General features: G+C 38.8%; 1 protein-coding gene and 1 long non-coding RNA gene across 2 annotated transcripts in view; one reads left to right on the top strand and one right to left on the bottom strand.

Annotated features, from left to right (window-relative positions):
* The first annotated feature begins 7,590 nt into the window (after nt 1-7,590).
* On the top strand, nt 7,591-11,479 carry LOC139035604 (uncharacterized). Its single transcript, XR_011488225.1, has 2 exons — nt 7,591-7,855; nt 11,232-11,479. It is a non-coding gene; the product is annotated as an uncharacterized lncRNA (long non-coding RNA).
* Nucleotides 8,027-24,184, bottom strand: part of BUB1B (BUB1 mitotic checkpoint serine/threonine kinase B) — a 53,275-nt gene continuing 37,117 nt past the window's right edge. Inside the window, exons 15-24 of the mRNA XM_020872348.2 lie at nt 23,042-23,316; nt 19,849-19,982; nt 19,415-19,555; nt 18,965-19,065; nt 16,714-16,863; nt 14,966-15,108; nt 12,272-12,443; nt 11,382-11,488; nt 9,773-9,969; nt 8,027-8,671 (exon numbers count right to left, since the gene is read on the bottom strand). Of these exons, the coding sequence (XP_020728007.2) occupies nt 8,625-8,671; nt 9,773-9,969; nt 11,382-11,488; nt 12,272-12,443; nt 14,966-15,108; nt 16,714-16,863; nt 18,965-19,065; nt 19,415-19,555; nt 19,849-19,982; nt 23,042-23,316 (1,467 nt within the window). The 3' untranslated portion in view covers nt 8,027-8,624. The remainder of the gene's footprint in view (nt 8,672-9,772; nt 9,970-11,381; nt 11,489-12,271; nt 12,444-14,965; nt 15,109-16,713; nt 16,864-18,964; nt 19,066-19,414; nt 19,556-19,848; nt 19,983-23,041; nt 23,317-24,184) is intronic.

Genomic DNA, 24,184 nt, shown 5'->3' with positions numbered 1-24,184 from the left:
TCTACCACCGCCCCGCCCCTCCCAGCCCCTCTGCTCCTGGGAAAAGCAAGTGGGGAAAGCAAGAAGGAAGGGTGACAGGATCATGGCCAGTCGGGAGACAGACCCAGAGCAGACTGCAGTGTTAGCACACGGCCTGGGAAGGCAGAAGGCAGACATCTCTTTGTATGGCCTTCCTTTCTGGCCCCGCCTGTCACAGTGCTGCTGGGGACACAAGGAAGGATTTGGAGTGAGTCTGGCAAGGGTGCCTGCTCTTGACTCCAGGAGAGGTTTCCTCTCAGGAGAAACAGGAGTTTTCAAGTAGGTGAATAGGGAATGGAATTCTTTTTCCAGAATCAAGTTTGTGAAAATTCCTGGTTTCGTGAGATGGAGGTGGCCACAGAAGAGAACATGTTAATCAAGTATATACCATGTTCCAGGATAGGAAGGCTCGGCTCTCCCTGCTTGTTAGATCACTGAATCCTTAAAACACCAAGGGGGAGGTATCATTATCCCAATTCATATAGACGAGCAGTCTGCAGCTCAGAGTGTTTCAATAACTTTCCCTGAATCAGCTAGGAGGTGGCAGAGCCAGGATCGGCGTGCAAGCCATGGCTCCTGCTGTAACGCCCTGTGCCAAGGCAGGAAGCTTTGGCGTGACTGTTTCTGGGGGACACTGCACCCTTCGGCTGCAGGGAGCCACTCAGTCAAGGTCTGGCCACAACCTGCTCTGACCGGGCTGAGTGCTGCCTTTGGCTGACTTTCATTGCTATGTGACAAGGACACAGACTTTAACTTAGAATTCAGGAGGGGGTCAGCCCCCAGTTCCCAGTTCAGTGGCTAGCAGTAGGTCCAGCAGTTTCAGTGGCTGGCATTTCCCAGAGATGAGACTTCCTGGGAGCAGCCACGATAGGAGGGGCTGGACCCCCTCTGTCAGAGAAGGGAAAAGGAGGGACTAGAGGAAACTTCACTTGAGACACAGCTGAAAAGAAAAGCCTTCTGTTGGTGACGTGGGCACGCCTCCACTCTGGCACATACAGCCTTAGAGGTGAGCAAGGCTGGTCTCCGGAGGCTTTAGGGGATTAACCCTGAGGCGTTAATGGTAATGTGGGGGCTGGCTCAGGAACTGGTCAGAGCAAAGTTGCAAACTGCAGAGTCCCAAGTGCACAGGCCTCTGCCATCCCAGGCCCTTTGCCCTAGGAGAGCCTTCCAGACACACCTGAGCTTCTGCTCAATGAGCAAGGGCGAGTGATAAGCCTGGCAGCACAGGAGAAAGCGCAGCAGCAGAAGCACACGCATGGAGGGCTCCCACTGCATCAGTGACTGGCCAAAAAACTCATTTTCTTGAGCAGACTTTAGAGACTATGCACAGTGCTAAGCCCTTGCCACACATTAACTCATTAAATCCTCCCAACAATCTGATTAATGAGTCCATTCAATAAATAGCTATTGAATACTTGCTAGGTGCTAAACTCTGTGCTAGGCGCTAGGGATAACTTTGTGGACAAGTCCCTGTCCTCATGAAATTTATAATCTAGGTGGGAACTATTAACTATCTCATTTTAGAGATGATGAATCTAAGGCCTCCTGAAGTTCTTGCTCAGGTCACTAAGTGACAGCAGGGGTTTGAACCCAGGCAACGTTTCAGAGTCCAGGGTGGTGTTTTCCTACCAAATTCTGCCTTTTTTTCCTTCCCAACACCACCCATGTGCAAGACACTACCAGTCGCCTCTCTAATTCTGTCTCATATCCCCCTTCTGACTTGCTGGAAGAAGCCCAGCTTATTTGCATGTATCCTTTTCCCCTTCCTGTTTGCTCAGGGAAGGGCTCCTCCCTGGCACCTGCCCTGGGGGTAATCTCAATTAGTTTGAACCAATCTTGGTAATTCCCTTCTTTTTGCCAGGGACTGGTTTAGACCCTAGGCATGTGACAATCCAGACAGGAGTGCAAGTTTGCCTAAGAGTTTTTGGGAAGAATTTCCTTGCACTGCTCCAAGCTGTTTGGCTTGCTGCGGGAGCCAACTGGGTTCCAGAAGGGGACCAGCCTGAGGACAAAAGCCAGCATGCTGAGAAAGGAGAAATCGGGAGAAGCGTGGGTCTTCTGTGAATTGCTGGGCTTCAGACTGTTATGTGAGATAACAGATATTCTTACCCCTTATGCCAGTTCAGATTTTCGCAGCTGAAAACTACCTGATACAGACAAGCTCCAATCCCTGCCATGCCCTGATGAACCCCCAGGACATTGTAACCCATGCTGGCCCTCACTTCTTCAAAGTGTCCTAACACATCTGCTCAACTCCTTAGCTCTTGGTCAAGCCTTACCTTGAGATGTTATAGAGATTCCCCTCTATATTCTCTTAAGCCTTTAACCTATAATATCCTGTCCCACTAACTAAAATATAAACTCTCTGAAGGGAGAGAGCATGCCTCATATTTCTTTATATCCTTCATGGTGCCTGACATTAAAAGTGGATCCCCAGTAGAGTTTATATTTATTGGCTAATCATTTTTGCCACATTTCAAGAGATTATTTGCTGTCCTGAAGGGGGTAAATGAACATGTTCAACAAAGAGTAGAACAGGATTCAACAGGCTGCAGCTAGAAGCCTGAGTGAATAGGAATGTCAGGTATCTCCACTGTGCTGTAGATTCCACGATGGGTTACACTGGCTCTGGCTGCCTCCTGTACCCAGCTCTGGGCTGACTGCTGGGCAGAGAGGAATCCACTGCTTGCCAGGAACCATGGAACTTTCAAGTTTAGCAACCATATTGTGTTAATTCTCACAACAGCCCTTAGCACTAGTTTATAAATGGCAGATTGACCCACCCTGATCAAGCAGCCAACGTGGAGCAGACCTGGGGTTGCAGCCCAGGTTTTCCAGTTCATGAATCAAACTCATAGGACTTCTTGCATTCTATGTTTCCTTTTTCCTATTAAGCAAATGGTCACTTTTCATCCACTGGTCAGGGGAGGGATGCAGCAGAAGGTAATATAGAAATGGTTCTGAAAGCCTAAGCTTAGCAGCAAGAGTCTCAGGAAGACACTAAGTATCTTGGCTTTAAATGGGGTGAGTAAGCCCTGTGCCTAAGCCAGAAGGAGTTTCCCCTGGTGAAGGAGCGAAGAGAGGGCAGAAGAGTGAGATACATCTACAGATGGCGAGAGGAGAGGGAATCCGCATCCTGCTTCCCACCAGTGTGGGCAGCAAGACCCTGCCTGATATGTATCATCAGGGCAAATAGGACCCGAGGCAATATTTAAGATTTCTGTGCTCTGAACATGGCCAAGGAGCAGCAGAGAGCTGCAAGCCAGGACTGAGACAGCCTTGTGGGGTGAAGATGGGACTAGATGGACCTTCCTGATAGCTTAGAGCTTGGCTGATCTTGAGATTGTTTTCTTTAAGTACAATTATTTGGTTTCCTGAATGTCACTCCCAATAGAAATAACTATTTCCCCTTTAGAATACAAAACATCATGTTTATTTCAACTGCCTTTATTATATTACAGATTTAGCTGTACTCTGTACAGTAAATTATAGTAAGGCCTTAATCTAGCTGAGGTTCCAATTTACTCGAGAAGTTTCCAGAGGACTTTAGACCACGTTAGAACTGAACCAATACAAGCATCTATAAGCATCTGTACTAAAAGCTTTATTTAGTTCTAAATACTCTGTAAAGTAACCTATCCTCACTTTAGAGGACAACACTGGCTCAGAGAGTATAAGTAACTTGTTCATTGCCACACAGCCAGGATTTAAACCCAGGCATTCTAGTCATAGAGGCAGCATCTTTAACCGCCAAGCTAGTGGCACCATAGGCAGAGGGCCACCTCAATACTGAGGAGATTCTGGTAGGCCTTAGGCCTGTGAAGCTGACCCGCTATAATGTGAGCACCACATGTAAGTTGTAACTCTACTATAAAGACATATGTACATGCACCTGTCCAAGGCAACCAATGGTATAATGCAGCCAGGAGCTATGGGGCAACCCCAGTGGCCTATACCACTTGTCGACATGCTAGGTAGGGTACTGGATATGCCTGCCTGGGTGAGTTCTGAGTGAGTGGCTTCCTTATCTGTTCAGTGACAGGGTAGGTGATCTGGACGGTCTCTTCTAGCAATGCCAGCTAACTTCTCTCTGCTCTGCCTAGCTCGTATTTCTGCCTGCCTAATTCCTTCAATTCGCTGGGACTCCTTGACTTGCTGCAGCACACACTCACTCACCTTCAGCTGTCTCATTTCCTGGAATGAGCCAGTCTCATTGAAGCTTCATGTGTCATCCTTTTCAGTATTTTTATCACTTCATTCTAGAGTTACCAGATTTTTTCCAATTCTGTTTTAAAAATGCAAAGGCAAATGTATATTCATCTTTTTGTTCACAGATTTTAATGGGTATTTGTTTTTATGAAATGCCATCATCACTTTGCTAATTGTAGGACTAAAGCAATTAAATGTAACAGAGGACCAGGCCGGTAAGATTTAAGAAACATAATCAAAGTGACACTAGAAATGAAAGTGAGGCGATTCCAGACACATCTGCAGCCTAGGAGAGATTTTTCCTCCTCACCAAGACTCTGATGTAACTAGTTTTTGAACTTGTGGCCACATTTTTCACATTTTAATTCACTATTTTTTTTTTAAACTCACTACACATTTAATTCACTCCTAATTTCTAGGACTATATAAAGTTAATAGACAGTCCTCTGTTCACAAGGGGTTTGAAAACTAGCAGTGTGATTGGGCAACCACTACTTCCCATGGAGAAGTCAATTTGAATTAGGGGACAACACTGCTCGGCCGCTGAGACTTTGCTGTAGGAACCTCTAAAGAGCAAGACTGTTGGAAGTAGTATGCTTTGATGGAAAAAAAGTATGCTTACAGACATTTAGCCTGAGTTTATTAGTTTGTTCTTTTCTTAATCATAGTATGTCAGTTTGTGGAAACTCAATGAGCTTTTATACAAAACCTGTAAAATGCTTTTTGTCTTGAAAAAAGTAAAATTTTGTCATTCAAACCCCAGTTCAGACATAGGAAGTTGTAATCGTAGGAAGATAATTTTAGAAAGAGTATTTTGAATAGAAACATTATAAAATATTTGAACATGTATGGATTTTTAACATACCAAAGATGGAAGTTTAGATATGTTATCTTCAATAATGTAAAATTGTTTTTACTCTCTCATTTTAATTCCAAATTAACCTTGTTTTTATATTTGGATGATAAAGTCTCCTAAATTTCCTGCTTAAAAAACAGAAACCCAATATTTATTAGGGCTTTTGTTTTTTTAATGTGGAGAAGGGAAAAGATGACAAAACCACAGCCCATGATTTTTTAGCCTAGATTATCCCATAGACATAAAAGAAGTGATCAGAATGTTCAAAGTGCTCAGGAATGCACAACTGAAAAGTAAAAGCCTTTTTTCATTCCTCTCGCTGCCCCTCTCCTCAAAGACAACCACTTTTTCCCCTTCAGTTTTTTTTTTAAACATAAGCTGAAATGTGTGGAATTCTATTTTCAAAGTCTAACTCAGGTTCTGCCATCTCTACAGGCTCATGCCAAATTGGAAGACTTGGGCTTCAGCACCAATGCCCAAGCGCCACCGCCATCTACAGAAATGGTCTGATTTTACCTCTGCATTCGTTTCAGGCTCCTCTTCTCCCAGGGTTGGTTGCACTGATTACCCCTGTGGGACTCATGAGACTTGGAGGCAGGGAGGACAACTATTACAAACAGTGCTTTATCTTCGAGCATCTGTGCCAATGCTTCTTTAAGATAAAATCTTAGGAAAAATTTCTCAGATTTGAATTAAATAAATATTGCCAAATCACCTCCTAGTAGTGTACCAATCTGCACTCCCACTAATAACATCTGAGTGTTTATTTCCACTCATCCTCACAATGTTCAACCATTTACTATGTGAATGATGAAAATTTCAATTTTGCATTTTATTTAATTAGGAATGAGAGTGAACAACTCACATGTTGGCCACTGAAATGTTTTTAGTGAATTGTTCATGCCCCCTTTGTCTATTTCTACTGGTTTTCATTTTTTAAAGAGTTCTTTGTACCTTAGGTATAAAATAGTGCTTTTGACTGTGCTCTAGGCACTGGGGTTAAAACAAAGTAAATCCCGGCCCTTAAGGAGCTTAAATTCTAGTAGTGCAATACAGGGGGAAAGGATAAAATATATTTCTATATATGCTATGGAAAAAATAGGTGATAGGTGCTATGGAAAAAATAAAGCGGGGTAAAGAACTGTAGCAAGTAACAGCAGAACAGCAGTGTGTATAAGGGTGAGCATGGTATTTTGTACAGAACAGCCAGGAAAGGCCTCTGATAAGGTGGCGATCTGAGAAGACACCTGAAGAGGAGTAGGGGAGTAATGCATGTGAAGTTATGGGAAGAATATTTCAGGCAAAAGAAATGGAAAGCTAAAAGTTCATAAAAAAGGAAACTAGTTGGCATGTTTCAGGAAGAGAAAGGAGGTGGGCATGCTACAGTGGAGTGAGGAAGGAAAAGGAGTCAGGAAGAGGTGAGGGAATAGCCACGTTAGACCTGGTAGGGTCTTGCAGGCTGTGAGAAATCTTCCCATTTTGAGCTGTGTGAGACTGGAAGCCACTGGAGGGTTCTATTTTGACTGGAGGTGGGTGGGGGAAGCAGAGAGACTAGTTGTAAGACCTTGAGATAATACAAATGAAAAATGATGCAAACATGTGGCAAGTGATTATTCCTAGTTTGAGCTTAGAGGTTTTTTTTTTTTTGTGGGGGCGAGGGGAGATAGGTGACTATGTTAGATTTTGTTTTTTATCTATTATAGTGATAAATAGCAATCTTCTTGGTTTATTCTTGGTTTTATGTCACAGACAAAAAATTACAAAGTCATCTAGTATATTTTCAGCTTTTTACATTAATGTTTTTGATCTAACTTTTTTTTTTTTAGGTAGTTGTGAAACAGGAGACTACTGCATATGGCAGTGCAATTTATTCATTGCACAAGGGTACCAGGTTGAGAGGGTAAGTGGGGACTGAAATCCAGTCAAGCTATGGTGCATAGGAAGGTACTGAATCCACTAGGAGGAGCCTTTTTCTAATGTGCACAAGGGTGCTGTGAGTTAGGGATTACCAGGTGACTCAGTGGTAAAGAATCCACCTGCCAAGGAGATCTGGGTTTGATCCTGGGGTCAGGAAGATTGCCGGGAGGAGGAGATGGCAACCCACTCTGGTATTCTTATTTGGGAAATACCAGGGACAGAGAAGCCTGGCGGGCTACAGTCTGTGGGGTCGCAAAGAGTAGGACACAGCTGAGCTTGCATGCGTGCTGTATATGAACTAGTGCTGGTACTGGTTCATCCTCTAATTAAGTTCAGACTCTAATCCATGCTTCAATACCAGTTACCTGAACTGCCACCTTTATCCTATTAAATATTTGTAGCTTCTTATGTCTTTGGTGGAACCAAGAACCTCATTAAAATTGAAGTTTGCCATACTAAATTTTTTTTTTTACTGCATTTTCCTCACTAGGGAAGTCTTAATTTTAGGAGCCAGATTGGAAGCAAATTTGGTGTAAGAGCTGGTGAGGCTGGAGGAAGAATTCCTCTTTTTCCAAAGCAATAGAAAAGAAGCATTTCTTTGCTGTCTTTGCTTCAAGATTTTAGCCTAAATACAAGAGTCATTTCAAAGAGCTTTCTGCTAACCCTCTGAAAGGCTTTCTTATCTATCTTGAGATAACAGCCCAATTAACAGTCTGATGCTACAGGAGCTCTTTTTATTCCCAGATTCAGGTTTGGCAGCAGAGCACCGAGACTTGGGTGGAAGCTTTGCTGCAGCTCTCACAGGGGTGAAGACTAACAGTGGCAGAAGACTAGTGGATGTACACTCTGTGAATGGTGAGGCGCTATATTTCCATGGTTTCTCTTCAAACAAAGGTGAAAATCCTCTTTTCAACTGTGTTCTTTTCCTCAGGTCCATCGTTACACTATCACTGCCTTAGTGAGACAAGAAATAACCATTTGAAGGAAGCCAAAGAGAGGCTTCTTTCTCCCAAGACAAACAACATAAACTGTAAGGACGAGGCAAACGCGCCCACTTTATAGTTTTATGCTCAGGCTAAGAGAAAATGAAGACATCATAGGTCCTAACTGATCAGGTACTATTTTCTTCCCTCTACAAAGAAAGGATTGGAAGGGATAGGGAATGCAGGAAGAGGTGGCAAAACAGTAGCAAGTTCCCTAATAAATTAACTTCCTCAGATTTTCCTCCCTCTTCTCAGAGCAGACTTTCAGAAATAAAGCTTTATCCATAAAGCAGTGGTTTGTCAGTCATGCTGTCAAGGCTGCTGAAAAATTCACTAGATGGAAGCTAAGCCTATGTTAAGAAAGAATCTAAATTTACCATCCAGCCTCAGAGTAATGACTTTACATGTCAAAGCGGTGGATTGAGAAATGAGAGAACAGCAGAGGGATAGATGGGTTCAGTTACATAAAAGATACAGTATATAATTTTATATCTTTAGTTGTACAAGAAACAAACATGAAAATGTATCAAAAGTCATGTTTTGGTTAAGAGCAAAAATTTCTAAGTTGATTATCCTTCAGATGCAAGTCATGCTTCAGTGCTTCAAGTATATATGCTTAACTATTTTTATTTAAGATATACTTAGAATCTTCTGCTTTCCAGCAATTTTAGAGCAGTAACAGTGACAACTAGAGTAAAAAAAAAAAAACAAAAAAATCAGGCGCCAACATAAGAGGAACATTTGATAATTTTGATATTTAGATGTGAAATAGTTAGTTTTCACTGTCTTTTTCTACTGATTTTCTTCCCTATCTCCAAACCTGATGTAATTCAAGCTTCTGTTTAGTGGTCTAATGCTTCATCTAGACCTATGTACTCCCAAATGATTCCATGTGTCAAAGTCATCTTTTTATTCTAACATTCTGCCTCTTCAAATTTTTCAAATGAAAAACCTTCTTCTAATCCTTCATTAACCTTGCCCCTAACAAGTCATTTTGCATGTAGCAGAATAATGATCATTCCATTTCTGAAATGTTGCTAAAGTCCATTCAAAACCTTTTTTCCCCTAACTCACACAGCCCTTATCAAGAGCCCCAGTAGCAGCAGCACCACTAGATTAATACGTAGACCAAGCGGCATGGTGGATAAAAAAATGAAAACATTAAGACATAATAAAAACAACTTTACCACTTGAAACTTAAGAAAATTTAGCCTTGTATAAACCATTTTATCTACTTTTCAATCGAGACCATTTAGTGGAAAGTCAGGAACACCTACAGGAATGGTTGGCTATTCTGTATTGTTATGATCCTATAATAATAGTTGTAAGTCTAGAATACACAAATTTCCATGGTAAAGTAGCTCCTGTCTGTATAATCAGGCTATTTATTATCTTAGTTGGCAAAAAGTAGATGAGATGTTAGAAGCACAAATTTAACAAATACTATTTTATTATTTACAAAATACATAGTGATCATAAGGATACATGTAACAAATTACAAATGGAAAAAGTACAGGGAAAAGTTGAGGCGAATGTGTTAAATGACAGCAAGGTACCCATTAATATTGAATCCATTTAGAATAAAACTGTTCTTTGTTCAACTTAGTCAAGGCCAAGAGTAGGTACATTGTTGAGCAGAAAATGCCAGTTACCTAGAAATATACTTCTACCAAAAAGTAGAAAAGTATTAGTAGTGTACCTAAATTAAATCACAGCATGTACAGATCCAGTGTTCCACAGTACAACCATTGGTTTTAGGCAGGAATCTGTGAGAGGCTTGACTGCCTACCTTGCTGGAAGAGGAAAGCCCCGGGACTGATTAACTTCCCCACTTTCCAAAAAGCTTTGTTCAGGTGACTTTGGAATGTGGTGTCAAACACCCCATTCATTTCTGCTGCAAGTTCCCCCAGAACAGACACTGTGGACTCATCACTGGCATTCAAAATCCGCAAAAAGAATTTATTCCACAATTCACCATCTTTTAGCCTAAAAATATATAAAACCATTTTCATCAGGATTAGGCATATAGGAGTCTGAATTCTTTCTGTGTTTAACTCAGTGGTACATTTATGCACCAACATGGTTTAAGGTAATACCTAACTCTAGGGTTAGAGATCACTCAAGTAGTGCCCTTTGAAAGTGCAAGGTGAAACTACAAAAAAAAAAAAAAAAAGACTACCACAGTGGGAAACATTATAATACAATGAACATACATAAAGGGAAAGAAAATCTTTCATTTGAATCTATAAATTTCCTCCATGTACTGAGATGCAGCACTTCTCTTCTACAACTAGAAGATAAACAAAATGTGTCTCCTCTCCTCTAACTTTCTTAACATCTAGGTCATTAGAAAGATGACAGCTTCCTCTCTCCCCTTGCCCAGTAGTTTATTATCTTTACAAGCTTCTCAGAATCTTAAGCTCGACTGCAATAACTACTGCTTAAGTCTATAATGTTTGTATTTTAAAATTAAAAAAAAAAAAATCAGATAAGCTTCTATTATTGTATAAGGCAAGGTTGTTAGAAAATCCCATCTGCCCCTACCTGCTTCCGCTTGTGTAAGACTCATCTAGGACCATAACCAACTGGAGATACCTAACTCTCCTACATTATGCCTTAATTATATTTCAAACCTATTTTGAAAGTAAATGTTAGAGACAAATAAGACTGGCCAAATTCTGAGTAAAGAAAAACTGCTGGGAGGGGAAATGGAAGTAAAGTGGTGTTAAAGTATCAATACTGATTTTTCTTTTAACTAAAGAATCTATTAGTAGGTGATAGATTGTTATACTTATTCTGGGAAGTTAAAAGCTATGATAAGGTAAGATGGAACATGGGATATTTATTAAGTATTATGAGCAGGCTTGAGGGAATACTAAGGTTCTGAGACCAAGCAACTCTTATTAAGAGAGCATTTACTTCCTCACCAAGGAGATTCAATTCTCTGCTTTGGTTTTATCCATTCATTAAATAAATAATAGCCTAAAATTAGTATGTAATTTAGAAATTTAACTCTCTTCAAGAGATGCTTATTACCTTTTCATAAAAGCAATTAAACAAGGGTATAAGACTAACACCAATTGGCTAGAAAATTATTCTCACAAAATGTTTCTATAAGACTTCTAAACTGAGACTTCCATACTCTAGTCAACCTATATGTCATATTTATATATCTAGGTTCAAAATAATGTCCTGAAGCTGAATCGTTTGATTCCCTTTTTATTAATAATTCCTTTGTCCTGCACAAGGTACTCCACTGAAGAGCTAATGAAAACTGGTTAAAATGAATGAAAGCATGGCATTTGGATTAAGAAACAAGCTGTCAAGGCAGAGAGAGCACCGGAGACAAAGAGAAGATCATTTGGACAGGCAAAGACCCTGAAACCACCAGTACTTACTCAGAAATATTTTGGCTAAGTTTCCAGAGGGACCCATCCCAGAAGACCTGTAGGTGCTCCTTGAACAATAATAAATGTGCTAAATCTGCTATACCAAACAGATCTACCTGAAATCACAAAAAGCACTATCAGCTAAAATCATTCTCTGCTAGTATGATGCCAACTTATTTATATAGGACATTGACAGGCATTATAGTGCTTAGCTAAGTTTATTTTATGACATACATTTTAGTAGACTGTTCCTTATCCTTACAGTAAAGGGAGAAACTCCCCAAAGAAGCGAGCAGCAGAGCCCACTCTAGGAATTATTCTTAAGAACAAAAGATGACAAAAATATCTGGACTGTCAAATTCAAATTTGTATACCTACTAAATATGCATGGACTCCAGCTGTGATCTAAATGTGTTGCACATGACTAGTTCACCGTTATGCTATATATTGAATCAGCAAATGCCATGAGCTGAGTCAGATGGGATTTTTGCATATAATGCCACCATATAAAACACTTTACATTTGTCCTAATGTTCTTTTTATATACATTATTTCATTTATTCCTCACAAGAATTCTGATGTACATACAGCAAACTATTGTCTTTATTTTACAGAGAAGATCACAGAAAATGATTTACAAAATACAACACAGATAAGTAGTAGAAATGGCCCTGACACTTAGGTTACTGAGTCAGTCATGTGTCTGCACGTGTGTGTGTATATTCTTCAGTGTTGTGACAGAAAAATGGTACATTTTGCTTGACTTGGTGATATATGAAAACTAGGTCATCTGTTTCAGGAGAGATAGTATCAGTAAACACTAGCTTTCATGGCTTACTTAGGTAAGAAAGAGATTAAGAAACCCTCTCCATATTTGCTCTGGCTTATTTTACACTTACCTGGTAGGGAGAAGAACAGTTAGCCAGGATCTTTTGTCCTTCCAGGGTCTGCACAGTCCGAAAGCCACTGAGGTTAAAAACGTCTAGCTGTGCCCTAAGGTCAACACTGTAGGAAAAGTCCACTATCTTCAAAGCTTGATTGTTCTTATTAAAATCATAGGGATCGTGGATTCTAAGCCCAGATTTAAGAGAAGGAGATAAAAATAAAAACAGGCCATGAAAGAAGCTGCATAGCTGGTCTTAAAAAAAAAAAAAAAGCAAAGAAAAAAAGGAGGTACTGCAGGTGTGCTTTAGCTATGCCAATAGCTCCCTCAAGTGGTTAGTTATGAAAATGCACCTATAAGAGAAGTGCCTGTATCCACCCAACTGGGGAACGTCAAGAGTACTGTACCGGCATAAGCTATATTGAAGCCAAAGTGCATGGTCACAGCAGAACATTTATCAAGTTTCCATATTATATAAACTAAGTACTAGAAGCAGAATGCAGGCATCGGCCTTGTACTATAGATATTAACATATATAATAGCAATAATTCATACACTAACAAGGATTATGATGGAGGAAATTAAGCTTTTATAGGTGGCATAGCATTTCTTGTTTACTATCATAGATTAGGCTTTCTGAGTGTCATTCAGACTCCTTCCTTGAGTTTAATTAAAAACAATGTAAGACTGTTTTTTGGTAAAGTGACGCCTTTACAAAATACTGTAAACTATCCTGTTTACATTAAACTAATACCATACTCTATCTTACTCTTATCTGTAATTCCAACTCTTATTTCCTTAAAAGATACACACACACACACATACAACTTTATAGCACTAATTCACTACTGATTTTCCTTGGAATTACCTATTCTATGTAATAAAGCTGTTCTCCAAAGAGATAATAGGAACTATTTATATGAGGAAAAAATGGATTATTTTTTGTGTTCCTTTTCTTTCTCTGCTTTCTCAGTTCCTGACTGATATCAATGGCAGGTCCTATATTTCTGAATAGAGGCTTTGATTAATCCTATCACATATACCTCCACAGCACCAGATTATCTATTTTATTTTAAAATTTACAACTGTTCCCATTTTTCTTTACATTTTGGCCATAAAACTGTAATTCCCAAATATTTTCAAAACTTGGGAGAGGTAGGAAAATGTTTCTTAGAATAATGAAAAGCAGAAAGGTCTCCTGACTCTCTAATCATCCATTCACTGTTACCCTGGGCAAGACATTCCACTTTCTTGGATCTCATTTTACACATACACAATGTAGAAACTGCATTAAATGATTTCAAAAGGCTCTTCCAATTCCTTGTGAATCTACACAAAATTTCCTATCAAATTTGAAAAGCTGTGACATATTAAAAGACAATGTCCCTTGAACACTATGTGGTTTTCTGGAGTCCTCTGGGGACTGAGAGGATATCTAAATATACAGAATACAAATGCCCAATCCTAAAAAGGCTTAAAAAATCTCTTTGCCTACAATTCCCGAGAAAAGCTAGAAAAACTCCAGTACTATCCCTCTGAAATTTCAGTGCTGTGAAACAGAGTCAAAATAAAAACTATACCAGGGATTTTCACATTTAGAAACATATGGGGAGATTTTTGGTGATCACAATGACTAGTTGACTGTAACTGGTATTTAATTGGGTGGGAGGTAATGACAGGGGAATAGCTATAAAAATCCTGAAATGCTTGGACTAGACCAGCACTAAGTACCTATGGTACTCTGGATGAGAAATGCTGCTGTATTATGCTTGGGGAAGCCTTTAAGACTCCACCATCTCAGGAAAGAAAGTAGGATGCTCTAGATCTTTTGGTTATGATTGCAGGAATACATTGGAGATTCTTTTAATTAATTTCCATGCCAACTATGATCTGGAGTCTAATTCAGTTCCTTCTTACAGAATAAGTAGTCAGAAGAAATGGAGAGAATGACTCCAGCTTTTAGTGTACACCAAAGACCTCAAAGAAAAAGTTAACTGCTTACCCAAGTCACAAGCTTGGGACATAAAAAGCATCTTTAAACTACACTGCCTACTCAAATACCATGAGAACAATGACCACTAGAAGGGTGTGCTGGTCCTCTAGTCCTTTCCATAAAACAAAAATTGTTGACCATTTTTGCCTTGTTTATGTCTCAGTATTTTCTATATTTTCTTAAGAGTATCTGGGTTTCATCTCTTATTTCCTGCTCTGTGCTCACCCTTGAACTTGATGGCTAAACTGGATTTCAACACTAAGCCCCTTTTCTTGGCATGGTTTGCATTCGCACTCTGGTTTTACTTACTTCTCTTGGCAATTACCTCAGCTTGGTATGATTTAAACTTTGGTCTCTGAAACTGAGCAGTGCCTCAACTTTGCTAGCAATCTACCTGGTTCTGCGCTGGCCCCACACAAAGAAACACTAGACAATCTACTTCACATTCCCCAGATATTTATCTTTTACATCTCTCTTAACAGGAATCATCACAATAGAGTTAATTCTTTTTTTCTGGATTATTTCCTCAATGTGTCTTTTTCTTCCTTTGAATACTTTTAAACTATTCTCAGTGGCTACTGACTTTTAGGAAGCAAATATCCTCTTAACATACAGTATTCTTTAATATGGTATTTATCAAAAGGCAAAAAAAAAATGGAAACTACCCATGTTTTAAGCCAAAGCTGACAGAATTATAAGGGAATGAAAAGGACCAACCTGTTTCTAAGAATCAGACTCCTTGGGCTCAAGTCACCATGGACTATTTCTGCTTTGTGTAGTTTCTCCACCATTGTCAAAAGGTTATAAATAATCAATACTGTCATTTCATGGGTAATAAATTCATTGTGTTGAAGAAGATCCTGGAAATAGAAGGACAGAAAATTATTTAAATTGGGGTGACATATTCAATACCTTGCTTACTGCTGCTCTGTACTCTTCCTGGTTCTCTATTAGAATGTGGGCTCCTTTGTAGGCTGGTTTTTGTCCCATTTTTGACAATGCTGCTCTCCAGTAAGACTGTTCATACAGGTTAAGGCTAACCCATAGTAGGATCTCTATATAAATGGTAGTTTAAAATTATCTTCATGCCAAAAATTTTAGAGAATTCATATTACCATCAAAATTGCAGCAAAACCATCATTATGTTGTGTACCTAAAACTAATATAACATTGTATATCAACTATACTTCAACTTAAAAAAAAAGATGAGAAATGAAATAATCTCAGAAACATTAAAAAAATAATAAAAATTAAAAATGATAGGAGAAATAATCTCAAAAATACTTAAAAGCCGTAAAACTGTCTTAAGAACATCCCAAAGAATAAAATCAGGTATTGTAGGGAGTTCTCTGGTGGCCTAGTGGTCAGGATTCCAGGCTTTCACTCCCAAGGGCCCTGGTTCAATCCCTGGCTGGGGAACTGAGATTCCCACAAGCCCTGCAGCATGGTCAAAAAAAAAAGATATCTTGTGTTTGGGTTCTAAAAATAATCCAGAGGGGTAGTACAGATAAAACAAGAGTGGCAAAAATAGACTCTGGTTTCCATTCCTCATGTAAGGAAGTTGGAAGTTGCTACTCTGTCTGAACATGTAAAAAAGCTGAACAAACTAAAACATCAACAACTCTTCTAGGATCTTTAAGTATAGGGGTAGCATCCACATTTTTGTGAATTTTACCTCTAGGAGCAGATCAGGTTTTCACAGTAAATATCCTAGAAAACCCCCCCACTGTTTCCAGCAGGGGGAGGGGAAAAAGAAACATTTGAAATAGGCCAGAGTACTCTGTTCTTTTTAATAAGGCCTGCCTTCAGGGGAAACTAGTTAACCAGAGCCTAACATACTGGGATATTATCAGAGTCTACTTGACCTTGGATAAGAGAAATACCCAATTCTAGCCCACTCCAGCTATTTTGTCCCACCTAAGCTGGGCAGGTGGGAGGTATGCGGGGCGGTTTAGGAAACTGAGAAAGTTGTGAAGTTCCTAGTCCAAGGGCATACGCGCACTACTAAAGACGATAAATAATAGCACTGTCCGACACTTTCCTTCCCCTCACACGCTATCATCACATTACTAAAGGGCAATTCCTTTTACCTAGTACATCATGTCCAGCTATCAGGAAAAAATTACAAGGCATACTAAGACACAAGAAACACAATTTTAACAAGTATCAAAGCAGACATGGCAGGGATATTGGAATTATCAGGCCAGGAATTTAAAACAAAAGTGGCCATGAGCTGGTGATGATCATAAATGACCAGGGTCATTACACAATTCTGTCTCCTTTTATGTTTGAAAATTGACACAATAAAGAGTTAAAAGGTGTTGGTCAAAATAACTTCGGAAAATAAATTAATTAGCCTATTTCTAGAAGATTAACAGGAATTATATACTAAATTCCTTTGCCAAATGAATACAAATCTCTCTACTTGAGGATTTCAAATGGTATGTTTTCATATTATTGCAAACCTGAAGGGTGAAGCAGTTTATATACTGATGCCAAACGATACAGCCATCTTGGTATTGATAACAGGTACACAAATTATCACACTCCTCATTTAAACGTTCCTTTAACTTGAAGTTGATATAAAAGTCCCACGGGACAGGTTGAGAAGACACCTGTAAGAAAATATATTTTTTTAAAAAAAGACATTAGAATCTATGGTAATGGTTGGCAGATTGAAAACATTCCCTACAGCCCTTCCGATATCCTGACAGAAATAATAGTAGAAAAGGGATATTTTGAAAAGGCATAAACCTTTAGTAAAGAACAGAGCAGCAGAATATTCTGGAAGCTGGAAACAGAATATTAAGAGGTAATATTAATCCACTTAACAGACACAAGAAAGTTGATTCTAGCAGTGGAGAAAGCTGACAGCAACCAAATTTATATTATAAGACCATCTTTCTGTAATATAAAACTGGTAGCACTAATTATCTATAGAGGTAAGGATGAATGTGGAGCTAAAACTGGAGGGGTTGAACTCTGTTAAAGAGAGTTAGACCCCTGACTACCCCTCCAGCTCCTGTAGCCCAGCCTAACAACTGCCTCTCTTTCATTCTTGAAGGCTATTTTTTTTCCCTAGAGAATATAAAACAGAAGGGCTCTAGACTAAAGGACACTTATGCACTGTTGAGGGTGGGAATACCATGTGGAAAAGAAGAAAAAGTTTATTATATGTCAAATGTTAAGATGTATCTTCCTGCCCTTCTACTTTTCAGACTAATTTCCCCATGAACCTTTTAGGAGACTAGCAGCCAGGATTATATACCTTAGGTAAGAAACCAGAAGCTTTCTCTGAGGTATCTGATAAGCTCAAGAGAAAAGACCTAAAGATTGGGGGTTTTTCCAACATCAAGGTCAAATAAGATCATTGTACAGTGACGCCTACAGCTGTCAAGGTCCCTCAACATACATAGTTTTAACTGGTTTTCTGGAGTCCCATACTTAAATATGAAGAGAGAGCCAAAGACTTGAAGAAAGCCTCAAATATAAAAGATAGAGATCAAAACAGACAAAAGAAAATAGATGAAGCAGGGAGAAAGCAAAATTAAAGCACTGTTAATATACTCAGAGAGGTAAGGATTATTTCATCTCTGAAATGAAGAACAGAATTCTACAAAGAAGAAAAATTTGAGAATAAAAAAGAAAGTTTACAAATTTAATACATGATAAAAGAAATGAAAAACCCATTAAAAAGGCTGAAAATAAAGTTGACAAAACATTCCAGAAAGTAAAGCAAAAATATAGAGAGAAAACAGGGGAAAAAAAGATAAGATTTTTAAAGAAATCTGTTCAGGAAACCCTTAATCCTAACAAAAGGAATTCTAGGAAATGAGGACAGCAATGACTGAGAGGAGAAATAATCTTTTCTTTGAAGATAATTTCTCAGAACTGAAGGAGTTTCCAGATTGAAATGGCCATCAAGTGCCTAAGATTATGGGTGAAAATAGATTTTTACCAAAGCACGTAACTGTGAAATTTCAGAATCCTGGGGACAAACATAAGATCCTACAAGGATCTGGGGAGCAGGGGTGAGGCAAAGTGGAAATCAGAGAATGGCAAAAGATTTTAAAAGCAAGGTTACAAGCCAAAAACTAGTAGAGTTCATCTCCAAAATTCTAAGGAAAAAAGTCTTGAACCAAGAATTCTGATATCCAGATGAACTAACAATCAAGTAAAAATGTGGAATAAGAAATTTTCTGACATGCAAGGTTTCAAAAATTTTACATCCTATGCATCCTTTCTCAGGGAGCTACTGAAATATGAGGACTTAAATCAAGAAAGAAAAAAAAACAAAAGGGATCCAAGGTAACTAGGCAGTCAATATAAAAAAAGAGGTAACATGAATCCCTGGGATGATGGTGAATGGAAATTTCAAAATAATATAGTGTGTGTGCATGTGCGTGTGTGTGAATCCTAGAATGTAACTTGTCCAGACTGAAGGAAGCCAGGAAATTTCAGAAGATGTCCTCAAGGAGATAAAACTGATAGAATAGCTAACATGTTTGAACACATTAAGAGATTTACACAATACCCTCTCATTTTTCACATCAGATCTTGGCATATAATGGTGAGTAATTTCTTGATGCATCACTGACTTTCACATAAGGCAGCTCCTAGACTATCAGAGGGATTTGATGGTACCATGGAGTCACAATTACTGCTTCAACTGACATTATTTATGAACTAAATGAAATGACAAAGAATCAGTCCTACCTTTATTATGGTTAACTCGGCAGTGTTTCTTGGTGTCACCCAGAATAATTTGTAATCTTCACATACCAGGTATTCTTGTCTAATGCAATATTCCTCATTATCTGTTGAGAAGGTTTGATTCCATTTAAAAATCACTGTGAATGTGTATAGCCCCCTAGGTTTTATTTCCTGGTTTAAGGGCTAAAGGCCCTTTATATTTGCCAGTTAGCAGCATCTAAAATACTTTTCAATATCATTTGTTAAAAATTGAAAGAGGGGGAAAAATTGAAAAAGGGGAAGATATAATTCCTATTATTACTGGGACATAAATGTATCAATGTGTCAACTTCTATAATGCTGTTTCTTATATTCTAGAAATATTGATTATGCTTAAGCATCAAGTTGAAGTATGGTCAGTCATTTATTTATATACTGTCACACACAAAAGGCCATGCATTTGATAATACTTACCTAATTCAATTTCCTTCTCTATTTCCAAATTAGGCATTGGTCTATCTTCTACAAAAAACTCTGTAGAGACACTCAGCTCTGGCAGGGACTTTACTAGTTGTCTGCGATACTGTGAACACCAGGGTGACTGAGTAGGGCTGTCTGGGTGAAAAAAGTTGAGAAAAAAATTACTTTAAAACCAAAATGGGTATTTTAACAGAGGAGGGCAAAAAAACCCCAAGACTGCATGATCAAACCTGTTAATCTAACAATACTCATCTATCTCAGGTCTTTATGATACTGAATCCAGTTTGTACTCATTTAGTCTAGTGATTTCACAGTTTATGGCAACCTCTCTAGAGAAGAAATACATATACCTCAGTTTGCTCTGATAAATAAGTGCTCACTGGACGCAGATGTAGGTATTTCCTCACAAATGGTATATATGAACCTACCTGCAGTCTCACTAGTGAGCTCCAGTTTCTCAGGAATTTGAAGACTTTTGATGGAGGAGGTGCTTGTAACTGAGGCAGAAGATCCAGAGAACCCAGAGGAGTGTGTGGCTTCACGGCTATCTTCAATAATTGGGCTGAAAGAACCACAAATGAATCAGTCTTCAAAGGGATAATTTATATCAACTTATCTTTGTTTTAATTTTATTTGCTCTTTTCAGGTAAGTGACCTGCATGCATGCTCAATCAAGTTCAATTCTTTGTGACCCCTGTATCCCTCCAGGCTCCTCGGTCCATGGAATTTTCCAGGCAAGAATACTGGAGTGGGTTGCCATTTTCTATTCCAAGGAATCTTCCTGACCCAGGGATCAAATCCAAGTCTCTTGGATCTTCTGCACTGGCAGGCAGATTCTTTACCACTGAACCACCTGGGAAGCATAAGTGGCCTGAAGGGACCTCTAAAAATTGTGTGCTATTCCTTTGACCCAGAAAACCCCACAAAATCATGCAAATCAAGAGGCTCAAATCTTCGAGTTCACTTTAGGAACATTCCTGAAACTGCCCAGGCCATTAAGGGTATGCATATCCAAAAGGCAACCAAGTATCTAAAGGATGTCACCTTAAAAAACAATGTGTACCATTCTGTCATTACAATGGTAGAGTTGGTAATGTGGGCTCAGGCTAAATAGTGGGGCTGGATGCAGGGTCAATGGCCCAAAAGGAGTGCTGAATTTTTACTGCACATGCTCAAAAATGCAGAGAGTAATTCTGAACTTAAGGGCTTAGTTCATTCCAGGTGAGCACATTCCAGGTGAACAAGGTCCCCAAGATGCGGCACAGGACTTAAGAGAGGTCATGGTCAGATCAACCCATATATGAGCTCTCCTTGCCACATTGAGATGATTGATTCTACTGAAAAAGAACAAATCATTCCTAAACCAGAAGAGGAGGTTGCATAGAAGAAAAAGATACCCTAGAAGAAACCAAAGAAACAAAAACTTATGGCCTGAGAATAAACGCCGCAAAAAATAAATGTAAACAAAAGTAAAAAAAAAAAAAAAATGTATCCACTATTCAAATCACACTTTAAAGTCTATTATTTTCCTGGGGGGAAAAAAAGGTTCATAATCAGAATCTAGGTAACTTTATCTACCTTGGTTGATGAGCAACGCCAACTATCAAATTTGTGCTTTATCAACCTAATCTATCATGGAGAAGGAAATGGCAACTCATTCCAGTATTTTTGCCTGGGAAATCCTATGGACAGAGGTGCCTGGCGGGCACAAGAGATCCATGGGATCACAAGAGAGTTGAACAAAACTTAGCAACTAAACAACAATCTAATCTATAGCAAATGCCTTATTCTACATCTACTCTAAACTAGACCGAGAAAAACTGATTAAGACACTAGTTTTCTTCCTCTTTATCTCTTCTTTGGACTTTTTAATTCTTCAATAAGCAAAGGTCAGGAAAGAAAATGGGAAATTAAGCAAGGTGACTATGTGCTAGAAACTGAGAAAAGTTTGTTAGGGAGAAAGTTTGAAAATACAGCTTTAAAAGCACAAATTGGCAAATTAAAGAATATTCCTAAAACTGGAATGTGTTTAAATTAGGTGACTTTTAAATATGGATAGATCACAAGGCTATTTTATTAGTCCCTGGCTCTCAATGCCATTCCCATTATTATTCATTTCTATCTATCACAAGATACTTTTGAAAAGTATATCTCTAACAGCCTATTTAAAATTAGCATCGCCAGTCAGAATGGCTGCTATCCAAAAGTCTACAAGCAATAAATGCTGGAGAGGGTGTGGAGAAAAGGGAACCCTCTTACACTGTTGGTGGGAATGCAAACTAGTACAGCCACTATGGAGAACAGTGTGGAGATTCCTTAAAAAACTGGAAATAGAACTGCCATATGATCCAGCAATCCCACTCCTGGGCATACACACCGAGGAAACCAGATCTGAAAGAGACACGTGTACCCCAATGTTCATCGCAGCACTGTTTATAATATCCAGGACATGGAAGCAACCTAGATGCCCATCAGCAGACAAATGGATAAGGAAGCTGTGGTACATATACACCATGGAATATTACTCAGCCATTACAAAGAATTCATTTGAATCAGTTCTAAGGAAATGGATGAAACTGGAGCCCATTATACTGAGTGAAGTAATCCAGAAAGATAAAGACCAATACAGTATACTAACGCATATATATGGAATTTAAAAAGATGGTAATGATAACCCTATATGTAAAACAGAAAAAGAGACACAGATGTACAGAACAGACTTTTAGACTCTGTGGGAGAAGGCAAGGGTGGGATGTTCTGAAAGAATAGCATTGAAACAAGTATACTATCAAGGGTGAAACAGATCACCAGCCCAGGTTGGATGCATGAGACAAGTGCTCAGGGCTGGTGCACTGGGAAGACCCAGAGGGATGGGATGGAGAGGGAGGCAGGAGTGGGGATCGGAATGGGGAACACATGTAAATCCATGGCTGATTCATGTCAATGTATGGCAAAAACCACTACAATATTGTAAAGTAATTAGCTTCCAACTAACAAAAATAAATGGGAAAAATAAATTAATTAATTAAACAAAATAAAAAATAAAATTAGCATCAAGCTACTCTGCCATTATTTTAAACTCAATATTAAAGAAAAAATAAATGCCTCTTCTCTACCAATCAGGTACCCTTTCTGAGTTTCCTCAAAGATACCATAATCATCCCAATTTACTTCTTCCATGGGACTTCCCTGGTGGTCTAGTGGCTGAGATTCCATGTTCTCAATGTAGGGGGCCTGGGTTTGATCCCTGGTCAGGGAACTAGGTCCCACATGCTACAACTAAGAGTTCTCATGCCACAACTAAAAGATCCTGCCTGCTGCAACTACAGATCCCACATGCAGCAACAAAGATGGAAGATCCTACATGATTCAACTAAGACCTGGAGCAGCTAAATAAACAAATAAATATTTTTTTAAAATTTACTTCTAACCCTCATATTCAAATAAATTACTAAATCCCATTAACACTTTATCTGAAGGAGCTTAATTGTCATGTAAAGCACTTAGCAAAGTACTCAGCCAGTAGTAAAAGCTTGATAATTGATGGCTATAATTGACAAGCACACACAGAATAAGAGCCCTCAAACAATTTGGTTTGTTCGACCTAGAATCACCATTCACCTCAGCTTCTTGATGCTGAGAGGGGGATTGTAGATAGTGCCACAAGCAGTTTGCTGGTCCTCAGAGGTCTTCACATCTAGATCCTCTTCCTGCAACATTCTCTCAGGATCAGAAGGGAGATCCTTCAAGGATATTATTTCATGAAAAGGAGTGGATGCAAAACGAGCTGCTCTAGCAAAGTCACAAGTGTCTTCTGGGTTAGGACAAATAGTTACATTCCTGAAATCTGTGATAATAGCATCCTCACTCAAGGGCTCAATTCCTGTAAATTCATCCTGAAATAAAAACCACATAAAATTTAGCTGAAACATTTCAATGAGCATACGAATGGCCTATCTTTTTTATCGAAAGACGTTAGATAAGTGATTTTTTTTTATTTTTCAAAAGTATGCTAAATATTTTTATTACAGTCATGCATAAAATAATTTTTCTTTAAGCTCAGAACAATTATGAACAATTACATTACTTAATTTGAGGAGGGAGAAGGAATTGCTACAGTGCAAAAGTACTGGGAAAATTACAGATAGATATTGACATATAAAATTTTTATACTTCTTGTAACCTTAAGGCATAAGTGATTTTTAACACAGAATCTCTAGAGAAAGACGATTTTTAAAAGTACATCTTTACATCTGAAGAAAAAGGTTCTGTATTATGAAAACAGCAAACTATATTTCATCAAAAATACACTGTGAAGATTCTCCACACAAAGGAAAAATACTGGACAATGTTTTCTCCTCGATCAATTTCACCTAGGAACCAAAGAACCACTACCATTTTTCTTCTGGCTTTGGCCTAGAATACATTCTGGTAATCGACTATCCTCCTAGCTTTTAAGTCTTATTCTATAACAAATAATTAATTTTTATTTTATTTCTTAAAGGTAAACTCATGATCATGGGCTTCACTGGTGGCTCAATGGTAAGGAATCTGCCTGCCAATGCAGGAAACATTGGTTTGATCTCTGGGCCAGAAAGATCCCCTGGAAAAAGAAATGGCAACCCACTCCAGTATTCTTGCCAGGAAAATCTCATGGACAGAGGCACCTGGTGGGCTACAGTTCATGGAGTCACAAAGAGTCAGACATGAATTAGCGACTAAACAATTCATGATGATAGAAAATAAGGGGGAAAAAGTATAAAA

This window comes from Odocoileus virginianus, chromosome 6 (assembly GCF_023699985.2).
Source record: "Odocoileus virginianus isolate 20LAN1187 ecotype Illinois chromosome 6, Ovbor_1.2, whole genome shotgun sequence".
Taxonomy (NCBI): Eukaryota; Metazoa; Chordata; class Mammalia; order Artiodactyla; family Cervidae; genus Odocoileus; species Odocoileus virginianus.
This window is presented reverse-complemented; position numbering and strand designations above follow the sequence as displayed.